This window comes from Globicephala melas, chromosome 19 (genome assembly GCF_963455315.2).
Source record: "Globicephala melas chromosome 19, mGloMel1.2, whole genome shotgun sequence".
Taxonomy (NCBI): Eukaryota; Metazoa; Chordata; class Mammalia; order Artiodactyla; family Delphinidae; genus Globicephala; species Globicephala melas.
This window is the reverse complement of record NC_083332.1, coordinates 26,760,831-26,788,027: the sequence shown is the minus strand read 5'-3', so window position 1 is coordinate 26,788,027 and position 27,197 is coordinate 26,760,831. Positions and strand designations below refer to the sequence as shown.

General features: G+C 34.4%; 1 protein-coding gene across 5 annotated transcripts in view; it reads right to left on the bottom strand.

The window, feature by feature from the left end:
- The window catches only part of PHKB (phosphorylase kinase regulatory subunit beta), a 197,822-nt gene that overhangs the window by 156,965 nt on the left and 13,660 nt on the right, over positions 1-27,197 (bottom strand). For 4 of the 5 annotated variants that reach the window (XM_030833057.3, XM_060289761.1, XM_030833056.3 and 1 more), the window contains 5 exons: positions 16,802-16,891; positions 14,762-14,900; positions 9,103-9,202; positions 4,058-4,165; positions 1,212-1,292 (listed from right to left, as the gene is read on the bottom strand). In XM_030833057.3, the coding sequence (XP_030688917.2) occupies positions 1,212-1,292; positions 4,058-4,165; positions 9,103-9,202; positions 14,762-14,900; positions 16,802-16,891 (518 nt within the window). Of the gene's footprint in view, positions 1-1,211; positions 1,293-4,057; positions 4,166-9,102; positions 9,203-14,761; positions 14,901-16,801; positions 16,892-17,235; positions 17,316-27,197 lie in introns of all 5 variants that reach the window. The other variant, XM_060289762.1, reaches the window with a different exon arrangement.

Below are 27,197 nucleotides of genomic sequence, written 5' to 3'. Positions count from 1 at the left end.
ATAAATTTATTTATTTATTTTTGGCTGCGTTGGGTCTTCATTGCTGCGCACAGGCTCTCTCTGCTTGTGGCGAGAAGGGGCTACTTTTTGTTGCGGTGTGTGGGCTTCTCATTGCAGTGGCTTCTCTTGTTGCGGAGCACAGGCTCTAGGTGTGCGTGCTTCTGTAGTTGCGGCTCACAGGCTCCAGAGCGCAGGCTCAGTAGTTGTGGCGCGCGGGTTCAGTTGCTCCACGGCATGTGGGATCTTCCCGGACCAGGGATTGAACCCGGGTCCCCTGCATTGGCAGGCGGATTCTTAACCACTGAGCCAGCAGGAAAGTCCTAATTTCTTATCATTATTGTTTCTTTATTATTTAGCTACACTTCTAAATAGGTTTTACTTATGTGTATTAAAAAGGCACAACTGGATGAATGTATAAGATTATGAACTACTAGAGCGCAGGACTACATGTACCAATTTCACAGCACCCTCAGTGCAGTTCAGTGATGACTTTGGTGTTTAGTATATGATACAATTGTTCTCCCTGCATGGATCACAGGAGAAAAATAATAAGTGTATAATATACCTGCTTTTTGATGGAATTCTCATTGTATATACCATCTCAATAATGAAAGCTTTTTGCTTCAACTGTGGCCATATTTCAAAATGTGTCAGCACGTGGGTCTGTCTGTGTGTTTGTTCAAGCATTATTGCCTATGAAAGAAATGTTTCTCAACTTTGTCATATACATTATTTTCAAATTTCCTAATAACAATAAGAAAATGGTGCTTATCTTTTGGAAAGCATCAAGAACTCTACTGAGGTTGGACAAATAAAAATAACAAAATATAATAAACGTATTTTTTTACTTTTAAAAGGATGGGTTACAAAAAGCAATGATATGAAAGAAGACATAATAATTCTAAGAAAATCTGCAAATGCTATTTTATTTTCATTGTTACTAAAATTTCTGAAAGTTACAAGTTTTTATCTCAGATCACTTGAAATATAGCCTTCAGAGGAGTAAAGTTTTATAACCTGTTACATATTTTGTTCATTTTTAAAGTGCTTTGCATTGAAAATATAAAGACTTTTTGCCTGAGTATCCAAAATCTAGTATCTGGCTATATGAATTTAGTAATCCATTTTATACAACTAAAAATAAGTTTGAAAAAGAAGAAAGATATTCTCAGAGATGAAATTTACTACTAGAGAATTTGGGGAAATCATACCTCATCAGTGTTATAGATAATCTGGAGTCCTGAGGAAATCATTTCCACAAGGTAAAGGAGATAGAGTGACACTGCATTTATCTGAAAACAAACATTATAATAGGTTAAAGGAAACAACAAAAATACTATGTTATGAAATTAAATGTAAAAGCTAAAATTACAAGTCTTTTGCTCTAGTAATGGCATATAAAAACTATTCCCTTTCCTATGAAAAATAAAGGAGCTATGGATTTAGTTCATAATAATAAAAGCTCAGCTTTGTATGTAAAACTCTAAAATCCTCAAATTCATTGTGATGGTTATTAACAGCTGATTAGGGACTATTTTTACAACATTTGCTTTCTAAGATTTATTTTTAAACTCTAGATCTGAGTACTTTTACTTTGAAACAGTTTTGCCCCACAGGCTATGTAACGTCAATCCAACTCAAATGTATGTAAATGAAAAAACTGTCTGGCAATTAAGACATTAGGACTATGCCAGTACACCATAAACAATAGGCAGTGCATCTTGTATTCAGAGAATACAGAACTTATGTAAGCAACTGCTGGAACACAGTAATCAATAATTTAAAATCTATTTATGAACAAATGAGTTTTTTCTCTTAGTTTATTAGTTTATTAAAGATAAACATTATATGATCTAAACAAAACAAAGAAAAAGACAATAATGTCCACTTTAACCAAAAATAAAGATTCTCATAGAATTCTGAATAGGATGTGTAAATTTTTTAGAGAAAACAAGCAGTGAAAGATAAATACTACAACATGGACAAACCTTGAAAACATTACACTAAATGAAAGAAATCAGTCACATAAGACCGTATGTTGTATGATTCCATTTATATGAAATGTACAGAATAGGCTTATTCACAGAGACAGAAAGTAGACTGGTAATTGCTTAGGGCTGGGGTCTTTGAAGGAGATGGGGAGTGACTACTAATAGGTACAGGATATCTTTATAGGGTGATGAAGATGTTCTGAAACTGACTGTGATGTTGGCTGCACAACTTTGTGAATATGTTAAAAACCACTGAGTTATATACTTTACATAGGCGAACTGTATATTATGTGAATTATATCTCAATAAAGCTGTTATGTAATAAACAAACAAATAAATAAATGGGAAGCAGTGAAAATTTTTCATTTAGCCAAGAAACTGCTAACTTGAGTTAAAAACAAAGAGAAGGCAAGATGTAATTTTCTCCCCATATAATTCTAACCCAAAAGATTATTACCCAATAACAGCCTTGGTACCTTGTGCCTTCCTTGACTCTCCTCCAGTCCTTTTTGAATAATTGACAGAAAGTTGGGGCAGAAAATTATTTGTGCCCTAGATGGCTTGGACAAAGCAGCCCTGTGCTGCCAGGGCCTACCAGTGGGGGTAGCTCTCTCAGGAACCAGGACTATTGTGAACATCTCCTGATTTCCCAGCACTCAAAGTCCAGTGTGTGTCGGGGGTCTTGTCAAGGTCCAAGTGGGCCGCATAAAAAGACAGAGCATTCCAGTGTTTAGGTATTTTAGGTCAACATCAACTCTTGAGGGACTTTTCTCAGATCACAGTAGGGAAGAGTTTCATCCCATTGCCAAGGTCACCCAAATATTTTCTTAGAGCACTGACACTGGCCTGTCAGAAATGACCTCAAAGAAATTTCATTACTATTGACAGCCACTTACAAAAACACCTCAAAGAGCTCACTGCTCTGAATTTCAGGAGGCTTCTGTGAGAAAATAACAGTAAGTGGTAAATTGTACAGGGACTACCAAATAACAGGTTGACCAGCATTTATTTGAAAGCTACCGTGTGCCAGGCACTGAGCTTAAATTCTGAGCTACAAAAATAAGTGAGCCACTATCTTCTGAAAACCCTATGTCAATAGTAAACATATTTGTCAAAGCAAAAGGTACAGAAAACCTAATTAGGTGATAATTACAAGGAGAAGGTTGAGCAGCTACATATTCATGTAACACTAAAACTCCAAGGAACAGGTTACAAATAAGTGTAAGAGTTTCTGCTGCCTAGAAATGGGGACACAACTTTCTGTGTTTGGAGGAGTCATACTTAAGTAAGACATTTCAGATCTCTAGAGAGAGAGGAACTATACAAAGGAGACACTCTTATTTTAGTAAGGAATATATGAATAATAAGTATTCTATCCTAAAGACTACAGAACCAAATGATGAACAGGAAGAAAATCCATTAAAGATAAACAGCATATATAATATTTGTATCCTAGAAACAAGGCAATAGGATGTCCTGCTAAAAGGAGTACACAGATGTGAGAGAAAAAGTGAAAACAAAACAGTCTTATGCTGTATTCTTAGCATATAACATTTATATACAAAATTTAATATAGTATGTAAGATAAAATTTATAGACTCCAGAAATGCCTTTGGAATTACATTTTAGTGGTATGTTTTTAACGTTATTGAAGGTTGATATATTAAAAATGAACTGTCATGTAACAAAAACTTCTGATTTGCTGTTATATTACTGCTAATTGTCTTTTATTCCCTAGTTCCTAAATATTGAAATTCCTCTAAATTTGGTAATAAGAACAAGCTTTTGTCACTGAAAGAGCTGTAGGATTCCTTCTTCTAGATAGTAATAATATTATAATCTATCCACCTGCCCTTTTTGCTTTTGGACCAATAACACAGTCAAATTTAATGTTCAATCACAATACCTAATTCAGTCCTGGTGGGATTTCTTCATTTCGTGGTTGATTTTCTACTACTGTTTTGAACAATTTATGAAATCTACTTTTTAAAAATTGTAAATAGCCTCAAATCTTCTATGATGTAGAGTATAAATGGAGAAGAAAAATTGTAATCTTCTCTTTTTACCTGAAGATGACCATATTCCTCATAGGAGAGAATCTCATCTCCTGTATGTACGTTGAAAACAGAGTGAAGGCATGTTGTCGAGCGTGGATCCTGCTTAAACTGCTGGACCTAGAATCAAATATAAAATTTGAATAATGCTACTAATTCACATTTTTATCCAAGATCAGAGATTATAAATTATTTTTCAAGACATTTTTTAATGGGGAAAGCAACAGCTTATAGACAGAGGATAGAAAAAAGCAGAAATGTTATTACTTTTTCTAAAGAAACAAAACACAGACAACTCATAACTAGTAATTTAACAGTTAACACGATTGTTAAATACTTAATTGATATTTCACAAACATAGCAACTCAAGTGTAATAGGGAGCTTGTTAATATAGTAGCATTGGCTTTTGTAATGTTTTGCATCTTATTTTAGAGTCAAATAACGGTTTACTCTGTTGGACAGGATTTCAGGGATTGTATCCCACTGTACTGCTATTTGGAAATGCTTACATGACACTCAATGAAAGAGTGCTTCAGGCGACATTCTAATTCAGTAAGTGTTCAAAACTTCAAATGCTTTTTCTTTCTCCAAGGATCACAAATTGTAACCCATGCTCTTGTCAACGTGTTTTCATTTCTTTTGCCACACATACTCTCATTTCTAAGGCACCAATTCCAAGCAAATATAGGCCATACCTTTACTTATTAACTAAACGAAAAATTTAACCATTTTAGAATACTAAGTAATTACTAAATGACAAAAAGACAAACTCCAAGAACAAACAGATATTAATTCAATTCGGCAAACATTTACTGACCAGTTATATGCCAAGTATGCCAAGTACTAGTTCCTGGAAGTATGAGATGAATAGGAACAGAGAATGAATAGAATAACACATAGCTCTATGTAAGGCAATGACTTTCTTCTCTATTTGATGGTATCTGGGTGTTCATGATCTTGTCTTGTTTCACTTGGCTAAGGAACCACATAGAACCATATTCTCTTCTCTACCTTCAAATTTCTTCTCCATCCTTAAAGTCTTATCTCAAAAAAACCCCCACAAAACCTTCTTTTATAAAGTCCCTTCTGAACCCCAACTAAAATTCCTTCCTTTGGACTCCTACATCAGGGTGCTTATCACTCAATTGTTTCTCCAGTCTTTTATTTTCATTAGTTGTCTGTATCTCCCACTATCTTACAAGCTTCTAGAAGTCACACTATCCAATATGGTAGCCACTAGCTACATGTGACTAATTAAATTAAATTACAATTATATAAAATTTAGAAATTCAGTCCTTCAGTTACACTGGCCCCATATCAAGTATTCAACAGCCACATATGACTAGTGACTTCTGTAACTGTTCAACACAGTAACAGAGAACATTTAGATCATCACAGAAAATTTATTTGACAGTACTGTGCTAGAGAGCTAACACACCTTTGCACCCCCAAGAGCCCTGCACAAACAAATAAGCTCTCCCTATGGTTGAAATCAACAAAATGAAAGTCAGGACCTATCAAAAGATAATCAGAAATGAGAGAGTGAGGGTAAAGGTAGGGATGTACACCCTCTATCTATGTAGTGACCAAGCTATCCAGTGTTAACTCAGAGAAGGTGAGAAGGCTACCCCTTCTCAGTATCTGAAACTGCTGGCAATAGTCTTAGACCAGCGGTCCCCAACCAGGGACCGGTTTCATGGAAGACAATTTTTCCACTGATCCACTGGTGGGGGTGTGGGGGTTGATGGTTCAGGTGGTAATGAGACTGATGGGGAGCGGCAGATGAAGCTTCAATCGCTCGCCCGCTGCTCACCTCCTACTGTACCGCCCAGTTCCTAACAGGCTGCAGACCGGTACCCATCCACGGGCCAGGGGCTGGGGACTCCTGTCTTAGACTACACAAATAGAAATCAATGTGGTCACTACTTTCACAGTACCATGACTATTATCTCAAAGTGTTGAACATTATTCTGGGCTCATAGACAAAAATGTGGTTAAATTAAAACAAAATACATTTTGCCCACTTGATAAGGATCTAGATGGATAAGGTTTTCTTAGTTTAATAAAGTGATTGCTGCAGTTGACAAGGCAGTGTTTGTCATTTGTCTTCAAGACACACAAGTACCCAGCATGAGAATTTATATTCATTCAATCACTGTGTCAGGGGAAAAGCAATTACTAAATGATTAAAGATGCTCAAGTGGGGAATTATATAATTATGCTTTGAGTCTTAAAGCTGTTAAAGACAAATAATTTAAAATTTCAGAAAAAATAAAAGACCTAAACTCTATAAGCTTTGACAATTAATGGGGCATACTGTATGTAAAATATAGACAAAAAGTACTCTTGAAAGCAGTCAAAATCAAGAGGACATCAATTAGTATTGTATGATATCTGGCATTTGGCAAGTAAAAATAAAGAATAATCAAAGTAAAATTTTCTAGATTAAAAAAATCTAGAATAATGTTTTTTATTCTTGTATTTTATTTAGACTTTTCCTGAAAACTTTAATCATTGTGAATAAGTAGTTTATCATTCAGGAAAAGGTACTGAGTATGCTGTCATCCATTCTTAATTTATAGACTTAAAATATGCACTTAGGTGGGAAAAATCATCTCATAAGGGAATCCTGGAAAAATAAACTTTATAAAAGTTTAATGATTTCTCATGAATTAGAAACTACTTGGTAGCATTTTAAATAAATTTTTGAAGGAGATAGAGACAGCAACATTCATAGCCTATTGTAAAGCAAATCCCTGCCTGCTGAACTACTAACTGCAGACTAAATCAATTTTGAAATCTGAATGCTTCTCCTTAAGAAGTGTTAATAAAAATAGGTATATGAACATTTAAAGGTAAAAAACGTCCTAATGTTAATAAGTAGAAATTAATACAAGCAGCAAGCCAATAATAGAAATCAGATTGCTCTACATTCTTCAAATCAAGGAAAACTCTATTCACTCAAATTCATAATAAGTTAAAATATCTCCTTTAGGTAGTATTATTAGAAAATATGTCAGGAAGCATGCTTTACAATGAGAAGCAACAAAAGTGGAGAGCCTTAAACTTTCGAAGTCATGATTTTACTTCAGAAGATGAGCCTTAAGGTTAAAGAGCACTTGAACACTACAAATATGTTTTACTTCAGTTTTAAGTGAAGGCCAAAAGATATAATTTCATATTTAAAAATATGGTAACTGGGGGTGGGGGTGGTGGGATGAATTGGGAGATTGAGATTGACATATATACACTAATATGTATAAAATAGACAACCAGTAAGAACCTGCTGCATAAAAAAAAAAATTCAAAAATAAATAAATAAAATGCAATTAAAAAATAAAAATATGGTAACAGTCTCTACTGCTATGGAGTCATTAAGGAAATGGTGAGCACCAATAAGAGGTGAAGGTATGGTGGGACACACTGAGCTGGGTGCATGGTTCATTCCAACTGAGTCGTATGTGGATTACAGTAATATCCTCCATGCCTACTCTAAAGGTTATGGGACTCAAGAAAGATTATAACAATGAAAATGTTTTAAAATTTATAAAACCCTACATTTTGTAGTACGCAGAAATACCTAATCCTAATGTGACCTACACCTTCTTACAACTCACACTTATTTTAATGGTCTACCATCATACCTACATAAGGCAAAAAATGATAATCCTTTGTAATTTAAGGAATTCAAGACAGCTTAAGTCACATTCAAGTGTATTCAAAAGAAAACATAATTGTGAATACTGGTTAGGAAAGTTGAATAATATTTAGAAAAGGACATTAACAATTGGTTAAACAAGCCACAAAGAAAAAAATTTATATTACATCATTTTCTTCCTTTTGATAAACAATTATAATTTAAGTCCGTCAGCCTGGTTAGCAAACATACGAAATTCATGGCTCTCACAATGTTTCCTTGGGAGAAAAGTTGAATTCATAGACATAAAGCATTCATGAAATGATAAATGTGAAATAAACAGTAAACTTCTCACATAAGAAAAAATAAATCACACTTACTTCAATCTATATGACATACAAGTTTAATTCAAATATGTCAATATGACATAATACTTTATTTCAAACATTGAAAAACCTTTATAATAATGATTTGCAAAGTTAAATCTCAGTAGACAGATTACAGGTTTTTCATATATCTCTTATTATCAGCTGTGAATAAATTTACTTTCTCTGCAAACTAACATTGTTTGGTTGCCATTTTCTGGTGACAGAATATAAGTTGTTTTTTTTTTTTTCATTTTGACTTCAGATACAGGGCTTAAAAAAATGTGCTATCACAAAAACAATATAGTATTCATATGATAGAGATATACAAAACATTAAGTGATCAAAATTGCCTGCATTAATTACTGAAGTGCATCTTTGCTAATGAATCATCAAACCTGAGAGTGGTCTTGGGAAACCATGACGCACTGATGTAAATATTCAATATATGGATGCTTACTATATTAGGACCTGGAAACACAGAGGTGTATGTAAGTAGGGGGAATATCACATTATATTTGTATAGAGCTTTACAGTTTAAAAAGTTTTATTATGCATATTATTTCTTTAATTTCCAAAATAACCCTGTAAAGTTTGCTGTTTTCTAAGCCTATAATTCCTGCCCTCTTTACATGTAAATGAATGAAGTTGTTATAGCCTTAAACTAAAGTTCACTTAAGCCAGAGTACTCACATGTCCAAAAGGAATTTTGATAAGGATTTTCTTAAGTAATACAATATTGGTTAGAATTATGGATATCGTGAGGTTCCTGAGAAACTGAGTATTTATCAAGCAAACACCAGATGCAAAATACAAACAAATTCAAGCCCAGATAACAGTTCTCAATCAATCTCGCTTAAGGTATTTCTTCAATTTCAGTATTTCAAAACCCTGGGCTGGGAAGGCAGAGCTGTTTTAACCTATCTAGACTGCCCTAGGACGTGGCTTTACCTTTTGAAAGTACATTCTTCTTCAGAAGATGCTATTGCTATATTGGTTAAATTAATGCCTCAGAATGATGTGAGAATTTCAGCCCACACTATAGTGTTTTTACCTTATCGGCCTGACGCATATAGCAGTAGAGAATTCCTCTCATGCATTTTATAGCCGAGTGCTCCAGTTCATGGGTCCTTCCCTTGTCATCATCAATGCGCCTGGGTGAGAGAGATAACTCATGAGGCAAATTGAAAATGCATTTGAAAAGGAAGCACAGCTTTTGATAATTAAGTATTTAACTATCTAGCTAGTTAATCCTATGTTCTGGCGACATCTACAAATTCTGTAACAGTGAAACTGCAATTTCCCAGCAGATGTAGAAATGCTGGGAAAAAAAAAATGTCCCATGATGAAACTTGCACAAATTTCTCCTTCTTTTAAGGAAGTAAGCCAATTGCTTTAAAAATAGTATATAATATTTTCAACACTGACTTGGCTGAAACTTTAAAGGATATTTCTATATTGGAAAAATCCACCAAAAGATTTTTTAAATTCATTGTTACAAAGTAGAGGCAATTTTAAATATCAATCCCTTTAGGTTATGCAATGGCCACTTGGATTCAATGAAGTGTAGATTAAGGTAGACACATGTCTTCTTTGTTCTGCCATGTGTTTAATAATGCCAGCCGGGCACTTCAGTCAGGAATGCCTTCAGCTAAAACATGCATCCAGTATGATACATGATGCATTTGGGCATAAAGTTTTATATCCTTAGGTCTTAGTTTAAAATCAATTGACCATAGTTTACATCTCTTGTTTTTAAAAAGAAAAAAAAACAGCTAACACCTAACTATTAAACTAGGTTGAGATGTCCTTCTGTCTTTAAGTTCCTTCTGTCTTTAAGTTCCTTTATTATTGATCAGTGGCCTTCAAAAAAGAGGAATGAGAGTTACCCACCAATGAAAATAATAGAAGTAGTTTATTCATTGTTTTACTAAATCTTAACTAAAATATCTGGCCATCATCCTCATCTGATAAAAAACATCACCTGTCTCCTTATTTAAAAGTATTCTATAATTACCTCCTCTTTCAATTACAGATCTCACATACCAGTAATGGAAAGAAGGATGATCATTTTAACATGGTACAGTGAATGTCAGTAAAGAGTAAGTTATTTGTCATTAGAACATCATTCCCCCTTTCATATGCAGGCGATAAAGTAAAACTAGTATGATTCTGCTCTGTGATCTATTTTCACCCTGATGTCAGAGCCAAGTGTTAATAGAAGCAAATTATGGCACGGATAACAGTGGATGGGGCACTGATAAATGAAGGAAACAGCACATCTGGAGTATAATGAGCTCAAAGAAATGTTCTATATATAATTCCCACCTCACCATAAAACAAAGAAATAATTCAGGGGAAAAAAAAAGTCAAGTTTTTCTAAAACTGCCTTTAAAATAATTATCTGCCCCTAATTTCCACATTCATTAAACCACGACTAAAATATTCCAGAATAATTTAGCCGCAATAAGGAATCCTATTTCAATGAAGCTTTCAAGCTTCTCCTTTATTCTGCAAATAATAGTGGTAACCAGAAGAATATTTCTCTTCTGACTTAGAAAATAAAAGAACAGTTGCATTTGAGTAAAAACATTTAGGCAATTAGTATATATCTATTGCCTTTCCTAAGAGTTAAAATGAACCTAGTGATCCAAAATAATTCCTCTATTTTCTACGAGGAACTGGCAATATTCTACTCTCTTTAGCCAGCTCTGTGGATGCACATTCAAGTTTTAATATGATCTCAATAATACTTTTAATTTTAAAAAACAGATAAATAACTTTATATTTAACTTTAGTCAATATATTGATCACAAGCTATGTGGAGATGTTGATCAGGTATTTCTACAATATGAAGTCTTGAGTTTATATCTGAACCAGAATTCCATACTTATAAATATATAACTAGTGAAGAAACTAAACACTTGAATCCTATCATTGGTGCATTATTTCCACACAGCCAAACTTCAAGGAAAAAAAAATAAGAATACTGTTTGGTCACGTGACTTGACTGTTTACTAGCACTAAGCTAGGGTCACCTGTTATATTCAGTTCCTAAAATAGCAATAAATCTGACAAGGGAGGGAACTGGCTAACTTCTTGCATGAAGGCATCCTCTCTCTCCCTTAGACAGTACTACAAGGTATCCTGTCTGCCTTGAGTTTTTGTATTTCTAATATATGCATATTTAAACAGTCTGAAAGTACTTCTTCAAGTCAATACTCTTTTTAAAAAAATTACTTACTCTTCTCAAATATAAAAAGTAAACTAAATTCCATATTTAAACCCTAATTTAAAGTCATGTTTTTTTCTAGAAGTTATATTAGAAAGAACAAAAAATGCAAAAACCCTACATGATACTTTTTAGTATGGCATAAAGTTTAGGTTCAACTTTCTTTTAACAGATTTTGTATAATTGACTAGGTTCAGGAACAGTTTTAACCTAAACCATGTAAATCAATATAATTATTTATAAAATAAAATAATTATAATGGTTATAATTATATAAAATTTTATTTATATTAATTATAATTATATTCACATATAATTATAATGTAATATAATGTAATGTAATATAATTATACATAGTATAATATAGATATAGTATAATATAATTTTAAACAATGACATATTCAGGACTACAACTTTATATGTAAATGACATTTTAAAAAGTCAAACATTTTAGTTAGTATTTCTTCTCTCCTCTAAAATAAAACAAAATTACAAAGTGAAACTGTAATATTACCTTTAAGGAAAACTATTTCAACGTGTATTTTTGCAAATAAGTTACTTCATTGTCTCTTGACTTTATCCAATTATTTAATTAAATAACATCAAATTATACTCCTAATGTATATGAAATATAAATGTGCATAAAATAATCCTTTCAAGTCCTCAGTACACATGCACACACACACAAATTCAAACAGAAGTGAGGTTTCAAGAGATTTTTGACAAGACTTATTGAAAACTAATACAATTAGAAAACTCAAATTACTTCCATTTTCAAAAATTAATAACTTTATATTATGCATTCATTACCAATAAGAGATTGATATAAATTCATGAAGAGAAAATACTGATAGCTTAATTTTTGAGGAATTCTACCTAATATAATCTATATGATTTCATTAGCATTTAAAAGTAGAACTGGAAACAAAATTCTACTAATTTTACAACATGGGGATTCTCTAAACAAACTATCACAACATAATATTGTGAAAGTAAAAAGGGCTTCATAGTAATTTTGTGGTAAGTACCCTTGCATTTATCCAAATAGAACACATTTTGCTTGCTAGTAAAACAAAAAATCTGCTACTTTAACTATGTAAGAAGATAAACTATCCAGGGAGTTAGTACATAGATAGTGTCCCCAGCAAAGAAAAGATTTTAAATTCTCTATCAGATGTTTGAAGCCTCCTGGGAAAAGGCCGGTACTCTTGTTTTTTTTTAAGCAATTTTCCCCCAACATTTTATTTACAAAAATTTCAAATCTATAGAAAAGCTAAAAGAATGCTACAATTACTCTTCACCTGGATTCACCAGTTGCTAAAATTAGCTTGCATTCTCTAATTTATTTTCTGCAGTATTTGAATATCATTACCCACACATATTTCAGAAGTATCTCCTAAAAACAAGGACATTCTCCTACATAACCATAATATCATTATCATACCCAATGAATTGATACTATAATGTCTAATATATAGTGTATATCAAATAGAATCCAACTATCCCCCAAATATACTTTACACTTTTTTTAATGCGTGATTCAATCAAGGTTCACGCATTGCATGTAGTTCTCATAATCTAGCCATCTTCACACCTATTTTCTAATCTTCTATGATTATTACATTTTTTAAGAGCTCAGGCAAGTTGTCCTACAAGTAGTCACAATCTGGCTTTGTCTGATTGTTTATTTACAGATAGAGCCATTTACACATTTTGGTAAGAAGTCAATATGGGTAATGTGCCACATCAGGAGGCACCTAAAGTCAGTCTGTCCCATTACTGGCTTGACTACTTGATTAAGGTGCTACTGGTCCTAAGACTAGTAGTTGCTAGACATTTAATGAAGCTACATTGTGCTTACATAGAATATGGTAAAAAACGCTGGTAGTGACATTAGCAAACAAGTGCTGAAGGTGACTGCCTTTATATTATCTCACTATTTGATTTTCTTTACAAGTGCAACACATCAATGATTTAAGACAGAGAAATCATGTTCATGTGAAAGATACAGTTTTCAAATCAGAAGTACATGCATGTGGAGAGAGCAGGAAGATGGCGGAAGAGTAAGACGCGGAGATCACCTTCCTCCCCACAGATACACCAGAAATACATCTACACGTGGAACAACTCCTACAGAACACCTACTGAACGCTGGCAGAAGACCTCAGACCTCCCAAAAGCTCTATTTACAATAGCCCCGAGATGGAAACAACCTAAGTGCCCAACATCGGATGAATGGATAAAGAAGATGTGGCACATATATACAATGGAATATTACTCAGCCATGAAAAGAAACGAAATTGAGCTATTTGTAATGAGGTGGATAGACCTAGAGTCTGTCATACAGAGTGAAGTAAGTCAGAAAGAAAAAGACAAATACCGTATGCTAACACATATATATGGAATTTAAGAAAAAAAAATGTCATGAAGAACCTAGGGGTAAGGCAGGAATAAAGACGCAGACCTCCTAGAGAACGGACTTGAGGTTATGGGGAGGGGGAAGGGTGAACAGTGACGGGGCGAGAGAGAGTCATGGACATATACACACTAACAAACGTAGTAAGATAGATAGCTAGTGGGAAGCAGCCGCATGGCACAGGGATATTGGCTCGGTGCTTTGTGACAGCCTGGAGGGGTGGGATAGGGAGGGTGGGAGGAGGGAGACGCAAGAGGGAAGAGATATGGGAACATATGTATATGTATAACTGATTCACTTTGTTATAAAGCAGAAACTAACACACCATTGTAAAGCAATTATACCCCAATAAAGATGTTAAAAAACAAAACAAAACAAAACAAAAAGAAGTACATGCATGTATCACCTTCAGAAAATTAATATTCAGAAACCTCATTTTTGTAACGGTTAAAGTGTATCACTATTGACTATGTGTCAGGACCCACAACAGATGCTTTCCATATATAATGAAATAAATGAAGTAAGGAGAACTTTTGTATTGTGAAAAGATTTATTTTTCTTTTACTTTATGAAATAATTATTTGACTGACAACCAGATTATTAAGTGATACCCCAAAGAAGTATAGTAAGAAAAACACTAAACTGGGAGAGGGAAGGAGAAGAGTCCTGGCCCTGGCTCTGTCATTAACTAGTTGTGCAATTTTGAACAAATCTGTTAAACTACTCTAGGCCCTAGTTTTATCATCTGTAAAATTCAATCATCATCAATTTCCTCTGTGATTGAAACCAATCAACTCAACGAGAATGGGCAATTCATTCTGTCAAAGACTAATGATGATTTACAAACCTAGAGATGAGAAATTTTGGTCACAAACTCATAAAATGTTAGAACTTGTCTCATGTAAATCCTTAGGAAAACTGAAAGGTTTAGAATCCTAAAAGGAGATGTGAGCAGTTGCAGGTAACACAGTGACTCAGCAGCAGAGCCAGCTGCCCAATTTGTCTTGGGGCTACAAAACCCTATTACCTAGACTTGGAGTTACTAGTAAAAGACACACCAGCTTACCTGTATGCAAGAGCCAAAGCCCAGGCCCCAGCAGCGCAGTATAGACTGTCATGGATCTTGGCCTTCTGATCATTACCACATGTTTTTGTGGGAAAGAGACCTGTGGTTGGACTTTGATACAGCAGCAATGTTGACTTGACTGAAATTGAAAACAAGAAAAAGAACGAATTGTAAAGCCATCCATTTCCCTTGAGCTGAAGGTCTTAAACTTCCTTGGTTTCCTCATCCTACAATTTTGTTGTTTCTAAACTTAGCTGTAGTATAAAACTTTTGAAGATGTAGAAACAACTCCAGGTAAGTAACTGCAGCCTAAGTAGGGATCCACCCTGCATGAAGGGGTCTTTCCACTTTTGAGGAAAGAACTCAGCTAACTGGCATTTAAAAAGCCTTTAGCACATCCTTCTTTATGTCAGTAAGTGTTAATAAGGCAACATCAGATACAGAAAAAAAAAAGATTAACCAAAAAACTAAGTATATTTTCAAAAATAAGTTCAATAGGGAAAAATAAAGCAAATATACAACAAAGAGTTGTATACATTTGCTAAATCCAAAGCTAACTCAACCCTAAACAGGCCAGAATCCTGTTTTTCACTGATGACTAATTCGTACCTGAAGAGCAATGTATTCATTTTACATACTATATTAGTGATATGTTTAACATTTTAAAACTGAATCCCATCTTTATATGACATGAAAACAGCAAGCAAATAATTATTTTGTGAACATTCAACTTAAGTCAAAGAAGTCTGAAATCAGCGTTTTCCAGTTGTCCGTCAGTATTCACAGGGATGGTTCCAGGACCCACCATGCATGCGAAAATCCTCAGACACTCAAGTCCCTTATCAAAAATGGCTAATACAGTAGGCCCTCCTTATCTGCAGGTTCTGCATCTGCAGATACAGAAAGCAAACTCTACTACCTTATATAAAACAGTCCTAAAATAGAAAAATAAACACACTAAAATTACATTTCCTAAAAGCTATTTTATTCCTGTCTAACTATAAATGGATGAGTAATGTTTTTCCCCCAAATAAATTAAGTTACTCTAATCTAGATTGGCATATGTCAACTACTTTAGGACAGTCTTTCAAAGGTCTAAAGTACTCTGGTCCATCACAGAGATTAAAGACTTAAATTTCTTTTTCTTTTTTCAGACTAAACTGACATTATCATTTCTTTCAGAATACCAGGGTATTTATTATTTTTCACAGAGTAAAAAACCGGTCCTCATAGTCCAAAGTAAAAATCTGACATTTCTTTTAAAAGGCAGTTTAATCTCTTTAGCTAGTTATGGCTACAAAAATAATAAGTAGGCAACATAAGAATATATACCAGAATCTTGACCAAAATAAGTTGAAATAAGGTTTTACACGATGCTGACACAAAAAAATCCTTCTCCTTAGTGAGATAAATAAATCCAATTTTATATTTGACATACTAGGCCACATAAATGGCACAAGAAGCAAACTGACAAAAAAAATTAATAGGCATTTCCAACTTACGGTCTGATGAACAAAGAGGAGCCCCCTAAATACATACATATCTCAAAGTTGCTTGCTCACATTAAGTAACAAAATTTGTCAGGTTGATCCTGACAAAAACAAAACAGCAACTAAAAAAACAGGGACCTGATATCAGTAACAGTAACCTGAGATTACCTTTTGAATCTCAATGAATTAGAAATGGATATAAAAGGTTCAGGACTACATAGGAACCATGTATAGGTAAATAAGCAAAAAAAAAAAATCTTTGTGTAAGAATTATTCAAGAGACAGCCTCTAGTTCTCAAATCTGGTAATATTTAGGAAGGCTAAAAGGACACAGAGGACACTGGTGACAGTTTCAAAATGATTCAGGGGACAGATATGACTTGTCAGATTCCTTCCATAGTCCCCATATCATATGCAATTGGAATATGTAGCTGTCTAAGCACTGAAACTACCCCAACATCCAAATGAGAGAACATCATCCATATAATATATATATAATATAACTAAGGCATAGCTACCTAAGGACATGTTTTCCTCAGGTTTTGCTTACCAATTCTGTAATAGTGATCCAATTTATCCCACAGAGTTTCATTATCAGGTCTCGGAAGATTAATGCTTTTAAGAGGTTCATATACTGAGCCTGAAAGAAAAATGAAAACCCATCGAATTCAATCATTTTCATCCAGATAAACAAAGAAACTTCTAAACAAATGAAGAAGCTCTACTTAGCAATCTAATTTTCATTTTTATAGTGAACTATCACATTTCACTACTTGTCAAATTTGGGGTGGGAAAAGGAAAAAGAAGAAAGCACTTGTAGTATTTCTAAATGTTATGAGCTATCCCCCTCCTCACTCCCAGCAGTCAAGCCAACTAACTCGTGTATACTGGTTCTAACATCTCAAATATCACTAATACTCCTGTGGTAGTCCAGTAGCTCAATAATTTCAGTTCCTTCTGAGAAATATCAATATATCTACTTACATGCCCTGAAATCCAAACTGTATTCCTTATCCTCATGCATTATCAGGCAGTTTTCTGTCAAACAATCATACCGCCGAAACCTCAAGGAAAAAGATACTGTACATGTTCCAAAGTCATCCACTTCATGAATATTCAGATAGTTTTCATACTGAAAGCCTGAAGCCTCCACTTTCTCCTAGGTAGATAATACTTGCCTTATTATCTAGACTATAAGCAGAAACCATTTCTACTTTTCAGCCATGGAAACTACAGCAAGGTGTTAGCAGAATACACTGCTCAAAAGCTACAAAATTCACGTTAATCATGATAATCTGCCACAAAATGGATACAGAAAATTGTTCACTTGACTAGTGCACTTTCTCAACTGCTGACTGAAAGGAAGACATCTGGCCCTTCAGCCATCAGAATAAGTACTGACTCTCATTCTTGTTAAAAGCACTCAGAAATTATAAACATCTCAAAGTCACAATTAATCCACCCTGGGACTCAGGTAAGCCACGTCATATAGTCTAACAACATAGCACAAGAGTGAACCTATAACTTACCAGGGCGGGGGGTCGTGTTGGAAGGCATTAAGAATCAGTTTTTAAAGAAAATTAAAGCATTTATGTTCGTAAAATTGCTATGGCCAGTATGCTAGTTTAAAGCCAAGTTATTTGAAATCTCTTAATGTTTAGGGGAAGTAAGGTAAAGATCTACACATTCAGGCAATAGTCCCATTATCTTCTGTTAGAAAGAGAGATGACTTATGGATGAAAACAGGGAATATGAATTGACTTGCTCTGAGTGAAGAGATTTTTCTAAAAAAGTCTTCACAATGACACCAATGAGAATGGCCCCCATAGTGAAGTATGGAGAGGACTACCAACACAGAGAGGAAAGCATCAGGACTGCAAAGGAGGCAAGGGTCCACACATGCCTTCTGCCTCTCTGCATTCAATTAGCTCTGGGTAGGTTTAAGTATATTGGCAGTATATGGGCAGCCTGTCAGCTGGGAAGGAATGCTTGCATGTTAGGTGATAAGCTCTGGGGGGTCTATACACTCTCGGTGAAATTCAGCCATAATTAATAAAATAAAATCAGGTACAAATCATCACGTTTTAAATTGTGCATATGGATATACAAAGACTAAAGGGGACATGTTTGCTGGGGTGGAATGATTGTGGAATGATTTGCTTTTACTTATATTTTATTTAGACTTGTTTTTATTTATTCTGTGGTGAAATGATTTGTTTTTATTTAGAGCGCTATTCGTAGAGCTAAGATTTTGCTTTATATGAGAAAAATAAAATCACCAAATGTTGCATATACATTTTCATTACAATTAGATAAATAATACATGTGCATATGGATAAAGATTGAAATAGAATATGCAAAACTGAAATCTACTTGCATTATAATAGTAGGTGAATTTATTTTGAAAGATTATTTTAATGACACTGTATCAGGGTTCTTAGAGTGAAAAAAATACTTCCTTTAAAAGTACTATTACATTTAAGGTACCCCTTACCTCCCCCAAAAGACTAAAATGATTCTGTCATCTAAAGTTTTTCAATAAAATCACCCATGGAGTTTCTTAGAAGCAACAATAAATAAATGGGAAACCAGACTTTTCAAGAAAATAAATACCCATTCAGCAAGAGCTAAAAGATGTTCAAAACAAAGCAGAAAAGTGTAAAAGTAAAATCAGCTAATTCACTGAGAATCTATGTTTTCTTACACCTTCCTATATCTTCAAAGAAAGCCCAAGGTAAATTAAGAACAGCTTGGCTAGATAAATGTCAACACTTCAGTGATCACCACTATATTGCTTCTAAAGTAACTGCATAAAATTAAATTACTTAGAAAGGAAAAGCAATAATGGAAACATTTTAAACAAGAATTAAACATCTGAAAAGCATCAATACCAATACAAACGTGGAGGAGAAAGAAATCAACAATGGAGTACAAGTTCCCAAAGACAAAGATGCAAAATAACAGAAAACTCTAATAATGTTTAGAATTCAAAATGAAATGAATTTTTAAAATATAAATTTCTCCTTTCCATGTTTTTCTCATTTGAATTTTGCCTATATCTAAACACCACAAAGTAAAATAAAACTTATCCGTTATCAAGTTTGTAAAATGAGTTTAAACATGTCAACCTGATTTCTTACCTGACAATTCACTTTGTATTAGAAAAATACAGTCTACGTCTTCATTTCAGAACACATTACATCAAACAGATAACAGTGACAAAGAAGATGAAGCAGAAGTTGTTACTTGAAGAGAAATATTACAGCTTTATCATGAAGGAAGAAAGTGCTATTTACTAACAAAGACTAAAGAATGAGCTGCTCTGTGAGACATAAACAGTATTATAGAAAGAGATAAACTTAACAAAGGTATAAGCTTTCTGAATTTTGCACTATAAACCCAGAAGGTTTCTGAGTGTTATGGAGAGGCTCTTAAGAAATCACAAAACAGCACTGATAGTTAAATAGTAACTGTTAAAAGCATGAAATAGATGACCCATGAGGAAATTCAAGGCGGGAAACTGATCAGCAAACCAAAACATCAGAAGTGTATTATTTGGGCATCTTACTGTACATGATTCAAAGCTCTTTAATACATACAAAAATATTATTAATCAAGACTTTGATGATCCCTAAAGTAGCTTTACCATTTTTCCATGCATGGTGGTGGACTAAGATAAATATCATTATTTATTCATTCAGTTAATGCATAAGACTCTGGACCATACATCTAGCAGGCTACCAAGGCCTACAGATTAGGAAGAAAGGTAAGGTTTTGAATAAGATTATATTTTTATATATATATATATATATATATATATATATATATATATGAATAACAAGGTAGAGTGGTGAGTTCCTTAAAAGACAAAGGACAGGAAAATTTAATCCCCCTGTGGGGCTCAGAGAACAGGGAACTCCTGCATTGCAATCTCTAAACTTACTAGCAATTTCAAATAATGAATTGCCATCTAAATATGAAGGTAACAACTCAACTCCAGGAAGATGTTAAGTCATAAATATATATACATATATGCACACATACTTAATATAGTTATTTTTTTAAATTTATTTTTAATTTATTTTATTTTTGGCTGCATTTGGTCTTTGTTGATGTGCGCGGGCTTTCTCTAGTTGTGGCGAGCGGGGACTCCTCTTTGTTGCAGCGCGCACTTCTCTTTGTGGTGGCTTCTTTTGTTGCAAAGCACAGGCTCTAGGCACGTGGGCTTCAGTAGTTGTGGCAAACGGGCTCAATAGTTGTGGCTCGCGTGCTCTATAGAGCGCAGGCTCAGTAGTTGTGGCACAGGGGCTTCGTTGTTCCGTGGCATGTGGGACCTTCCCAGACCAGAGCTCGAACCCGTGTCCCCTGCATTGGCAGGCAGATTCTTAACCTCTGCGTCATCAGGGAAGTTCCTAATACAGTTCTAAAACTTATACACATGTCTCATGAAACAAGATACTATATACTAAGATTTTTTTTGAAGTGATACACATGAAGGTTTAGGTGAAGAAATTATATCACTAAAGGGTAAATTTTATTGACACACTGACCCTAGTATGCCCTTTCACAGGATAATTTTATTATAAATTTAAATCCGTAGAAAGGACCATAGGATTTTAATTCTCTCCCTCAATTAATTTCTTTCCAGATTAAAAAAAAAAGATAACATTCTATCACCCTAAAAAAGGTATCATTAACATTTTGGTACGTTTTGGTACATTTGGTACATTAACATTTTGGTGCATTCTTTTCAGGCATGTTTTACTGTGTATATATTTTTTAATGCGTACACTTTTTAATGTGTATTTTTTTTAGTGTGTATATATCACATAAACACATAAAATTTACCACATATAGGATCATAACATACATATTGTTTTTCTCATGGACGTAAGTCCTTTTTTTCCTTACCTCATCCTCTTGCCCTCTTCTGTACTCATAACCACACATTTTCCATGTTTATATAATCAAACATATAGGCAAGAATGAGAGAAGAGTCTGCCCTTGCTCGTTTTATAAAAATGGGATCATGACAGACCTGTGCTTGCATTTAGCTCCTCTCATTTAACAACACACAGGGAAATCACTAAAAGTGATGGCTCTTTCTTTTGCTATACTACAACTTATTCCACTAGCCCCCCATCAGTGGGTATATAATTTGCTCCCTATTTTTACCATCACAAACAATACTGCAAAACACAGATATACACAGATATAACCAGGAGTGTGCTAGAATCAGTTAGAACTGGCTGGAGAGAGTCAACTGTGAAATTGTCAGGAATTTTGGGACTGGTTGTGAAACACAGCCATAACTGCAAATTAAATTACAACTAATTATTAAAAACAATGGTAATAAATAATCAAGCCTCATCACTTCCTATTTTACTACATTCTACTATTATATATACTTTTGAGTTTATTTATACCTATATATCTGTACATTGGAAATACTATGTAATAGCATGTTACAATACATATCTTCCCAACTCTGCATTCAGTAATGTCACGAAAAGAAGTAGTATTGAATTATTACTATTATTTTTTTTTGCAGTACGCGGGCCTCTCACTGTTGTGGCCTCTCCCGTTGTGGAGCACAGGCTTCGGACGCGCAGGCTCAGCAGCCATGGCTCACGGGCCCAGCCACTCCGCGATATGTGGGATCTTCCCGGACAGGGGCACAAACCCCTGTCCCCTGCGTCGGCAGGCGGACTCTCAACCACTGCGCCACCAAGGAAGTCCCCAGAGGGGCCACATTCTTGAGTACTTAACATCTGAATGTGTAGATCTTTACCTTACTTCCCCTAAACATAAAGAGATTTCAAATAACTTGGCTTTAGACTAGCATACTGGCCATAGCAATTTTACGAACATAAATGCCACATAAGAAGGTTTTTGATAGGGGCTTGGTCCAGAAAGATCCCACATGCCGCGGAGCAACTAACCCTGTGTGCCACAACTCCTGAGCCTGCGCTCTAGAGCCCACGAGCCACAACTACTGAGCCCACATGCCACAACTACTGAAGCCTGTGCAGTCTGGGGCCCACAACAAGAGAAGCCATCGCAATGAGAAGCCCACGCACCACAATGAAGAGTGGCCCCTGCTCACCGCAACTAGAGAAAGTCCACGCGCAGCAAAAAAGACCCAAAGCAGCCACAAATAAATATATAAATTTATTTAAAAATAATAAATAAAATGGTTTTTGATAACCCCAACGTTATACATATAGTTACTGCAATTTTCTTCTAAGTTTTTTATAATGTTAAAAAAATAAAGTTTCCCATTTAGCTATTTTATCCATTGGGAATTTGTTTTCTAAACCGTTTTTAAAGTAAGTAGTAAATTCCGTTAATTTTAAAAAGATCAAATTGGTAAAATTTTTTTTTTTTTAGGTTACAAAATATTCAATAGAAAGATCCATTTGTCCTAAATTATAAAGAGACCATCTCAAACTATGGGATTCAAATAGACAATTTCCTCTTGAAATAATACAACTTAATTTTCAAAACCTATATAAAAACTCTAATATCTAATAATGTAGCATTTGATCTACTTATATGCAAGATTTCAAACCCATCATGGACATATGATATTTACAAACAGCTTAAACAATAATCAGCTTCATGTGCAGCTACATTAATGTCTCTAAAATTCGCAATTGCCTGGAGCAACATATATTGATTTTTTTTTTTAAGTACTGTACGTAGCACTCAATGATGCATATTGACACAAAGTTAAAACATAAAGTATGCTGCACCCTTTCATTTTTCTATAGGTCTTGGGTTCTAGCAGAGAAATACACAAAAAATGTGAAAGTAGAATCTTAGCCCAAGGAAAGAATCAACCAGTATCTTCTGTCTGCGTTTTATTCATGATTCTCTAACTTTGGGAATGGAGCAGGGTGAGATTCACCAGTTCTAAAGACTGCAACTTTAGAATCTTCTGCCTGAGCTAATGGTAAACAGCTAATTTTATAGACATAGGACATTAAGAACTGTGATTTTTCAGTCAGGAAAATCTCTGAAAGAGTTAGTCTCTTAAGCCTAAGTTTTTGAAAACTGTTAAGTGCAGAGGCTAATAAACTAGTAAGAAAGCATGTACGGGGCTTCCCTGGTGGCGCAGTGGTTGAGAGTCCGCCTGCCGATGCAGGGGACACGGGTTCGTGCCCCAGTCCGGGAAGATCCCCCATGCCGCGGAGCGGCTGGGCCCGTGAGCCATGGCCACTGAGCCTGCGCGTCCGGAGCCTGTGCTCCGCAACGGGAGAGGCCACAACAGTGAGAGGCCCGCGTACCGCAAAAAAAAAAAAAAAAAAAAAAAAAAAAAAGAAAGCATGTACGAAGAAGCAGTTGAATAACCAAAATCCCTGAGCTAACATATTCTCCAACAAAATGATCAGGAACTAAGAAGAATCTGAAGCCCTTGCATTGTAGAGGGTCAAAAAGCCCCACAGTTTCATGAGGTTTGGATAGTCCTTATACTTGCATATAGAGAAGGTGAGGAGGGCAGGAAGGGTACAGACCAGGAAGGCATGGAAAAGCAAAGAGATAGCCTTGTATATGAACATACAAAATATATGCAAACCACATCTGCGGTTTATCAGTTAATTATTAAAACATTAATTTCTGAGGTGTTAAGATATCAAGGTTTCCCAGAGTATAATAATTATATGTTTATCATCTATATTATGATACAACGTATTTTCAAGCAACTTTGAAATTTAAATTAAATCATTAACTTGGGATGATAAGTTCTTCATCTTAAAATTCCCTTTTACTCCTCCACTGATAAAAACTAGAAGGATACTACTACAGAAGGGACAAATTATTCTAATACATTCTCACCTTTGTATCCCTAATGCTTGTACTAGGAGGTTCACAATCCAAATGTTTATTTAATTGAACTGTGTGACCCACATGATTAGGGGGAGGCCTTCTTCAATTCCACAGGCAGAGTTAATTGTTCCATATTCTGCATTCTTACAGCACTCTGTAAATTGCCTTAAGTACTGTTCTTGCTTATGACAATACGTTTTATTTTCACTAGTTGATTAATGTGCTATACTACACTGGAAGCCGATCTACAACAGGGACCATATCTAGTACGTAGTAAATAGCAGTGGAAGTTTGGTAAGAAAAGGGAAAACATGGAGAGAAGCTGACAAAAATAGTTTTCCTAAAAAGTTTGTTTTCAGGAAACTTCTGATGACCAGTTTACAATATTCTCACAGGCTATGCTATCTCCTGCTGCTCCCATCCAACTTGATTTAATCATCTAGTTCCACCTCTTCAGACTTTCATGATTAGACAAGTTGAAAAATTTACCTTACTAACTTTAGAATGGATACCCAATAACTTTTATAGTTAAAAGGTTCAAATACACTATACATGACTCAGCACTTTGAGCATCTTCAAGATCACCAACATCTCCTTCCAAAACAAAAAAACTAAACTTAAACCATGATTTTCTTTACTGTATAAATTCTTAAAATGAGAAAGGGAAATTTTGCATGCATACTACTTTGCATTGTACCAGATACTTTAAATACATTGTCCCATTTCATCTTCCTGACAAAGGAAGGAGGTTGGCATTAAATTGAAGCACAAAGAAGTTATAAATGGCAGTCTAAATTTGACCACGGGGTTCTCTAAAGACAAACTATATGTGTGCTCTTTGTCCTATACCATGAAACCTCATAAAAATGCTTGGCTAAGAAGAGTTAAGAGCCCTTAATCCCTGTTTTCATTTTCTGCTTCAAACAGATTGCTCCAAAATTATATGTACATGTATATATACATATATGTATACTTTTCCTTACTTAACTCCAATTTATGATCACAGTTCATCTGAACTCTCAACTTCTTAAGTCTATGTTTCTCCATGGCAAGTTGGGTAAGAAACGTATTTTAAATGTAAAATATGAAGTGGCAAATATAAAATAGCACAACTTCTTAAAAATGAAGTAAAACTTGCCTCTTCAACTAATCCAAATAAGATGTGAAAAGGCCACTCAACTGTTCCCATTTTATTTTTAATAAAAAGGTATTAAGTTCTTCCAGTGACCTTTAAGGAAGGAGCATGGCCAATAAAATCTATTTAAGGATATTAAATCTGGTTTATGTTTCATGAGTTGACCTTATAAATACCAATCACTCAATTAGCTATTTCATTTTCCTTTCTTATTTATAGTCTAGTAGAGTCCCTTCTCATAATATAGCATGAATGTATGTTTCTGTGAGGTCAGAGCTGTATTCTAATAATTCTAGTGTTTCTAAAAAGTTTCTGGAACTCCCTTTATGAAAAAAAATGCATTCAGAAATGACACAGTTATTTAAATTTCTCAACAGTAGTTGTTACATTCACTGTTATAACCCCAGTACCAATAGTGCCAGGAAAACAGTGAGCACTCAATAAATATTTATCCAACAAATGGAATTAATATCCTCTGATATCTAAAATTTGCCAACAATTACTTGGAATCAGCCGCAATGAATAAGGTGATTCATCAGAGCAGATAAAGTTAGGTAAGACTCACTGATCAATACCCTAAGCTGTGACCTTGTAGTAATTCAACTTGTTCTATTCTTCTATTTTAATCTGTTCTGTTCTCTTCTTCTATTGCTCATAAAGGAGGATCTGAATGAAATCATAAAAGGATACGATTTAAAAATGATTTGATCACTAGAATAAATGTATATAGCTTACAAGTGAGTTACTTTATAAAGGATAATACTAATCTGAACACATAAGATTTCTGAAGAGAAACCCAGAGTCATTATTTCATACTTATATTACAAGTAAAAATTTTCAATTCCAAACTTGTAAGACTTAAATGATAGCATCTTAGTTAAATATTAATTGAATTACATGGAGGGGAAAAAGAACTTCACTATACACCATTCCCAATCTTTACAAGAAATACTTAATTTTATTATGTCTTGTTATTACAGTGATTAAAAGCATGTGACATGAGGCATTTTGCTGTGTCATATGTTATTCAACACAAGTCCTACAGAAATAATACTTTCAAGCTATTCAGCATTTAGAAAGATGGAAACAAACCATTTTCCTTTATCATTTGCACTTTGATAAATCCTGGTCTGTATTTCTTGTCTTGGCAGAGTTCAGTAATGCATTTAATATGAATGTTAATACTACTAATTATAAATTGCCCTGATAACACTTTATAGGGTAAGCTTGAACAGAGGAAGTCTTGAATGTTAATCGATAAAAATCACAATTAACTATGAATTAGCAAAGTAAGCTAACACTAAGAATAAAAATATTCTCAACCAGAAAAAAAGTAGAAATACTTTTGACAGTATAGAGTTTGTAGACAATGAATGCTAGCTAATTTTCTTCTCATCAAAATGCACTGAACTCTACATCACTGGCTAAGTAAAACAGGGCAGAGACGTTTTTGCCATTTTCTACACTATACCATCAGACTTTGGTGATTTGCTCCAAAGCTGTCCTGCCTTCTGTAAACTGCCTTCTGTGAAGACCTACATACAATAAAATCATAACTAACAAAACTTTCTTGTATGGAATCCAATCACATTTTTTAGAAGCCATCTTTTACTCTAGTGAATAATGTTAATCCCAAGGTTCAATCAAGTAAAGAGGTCTCCCTGCTCTCCATCATCCCTCCTCCTCATCCCCCAGAGTGTAAGGAAGCTCCTGGATAGACACTGTCATAATACCTAGGAGGTTGTGGAAAGAACATGGGTGGAGAAAACAGATAGACCTTGGCTGCAATCACAGCTATGTCCTTCACAACACTGTGGATTTGGGCTCTCTCTGAGCTAGGACTTCTAACCTGTAAAGCTGGGGAAAATTTAACCTCACAGGATTGTAGTGAGACTTAAATGAAATATTTTAAGTATAGCACTGGCACACTGTATATTAACTACTTATTGTCTTCCTTTCTCCACCCTTAAATTTTTGAATC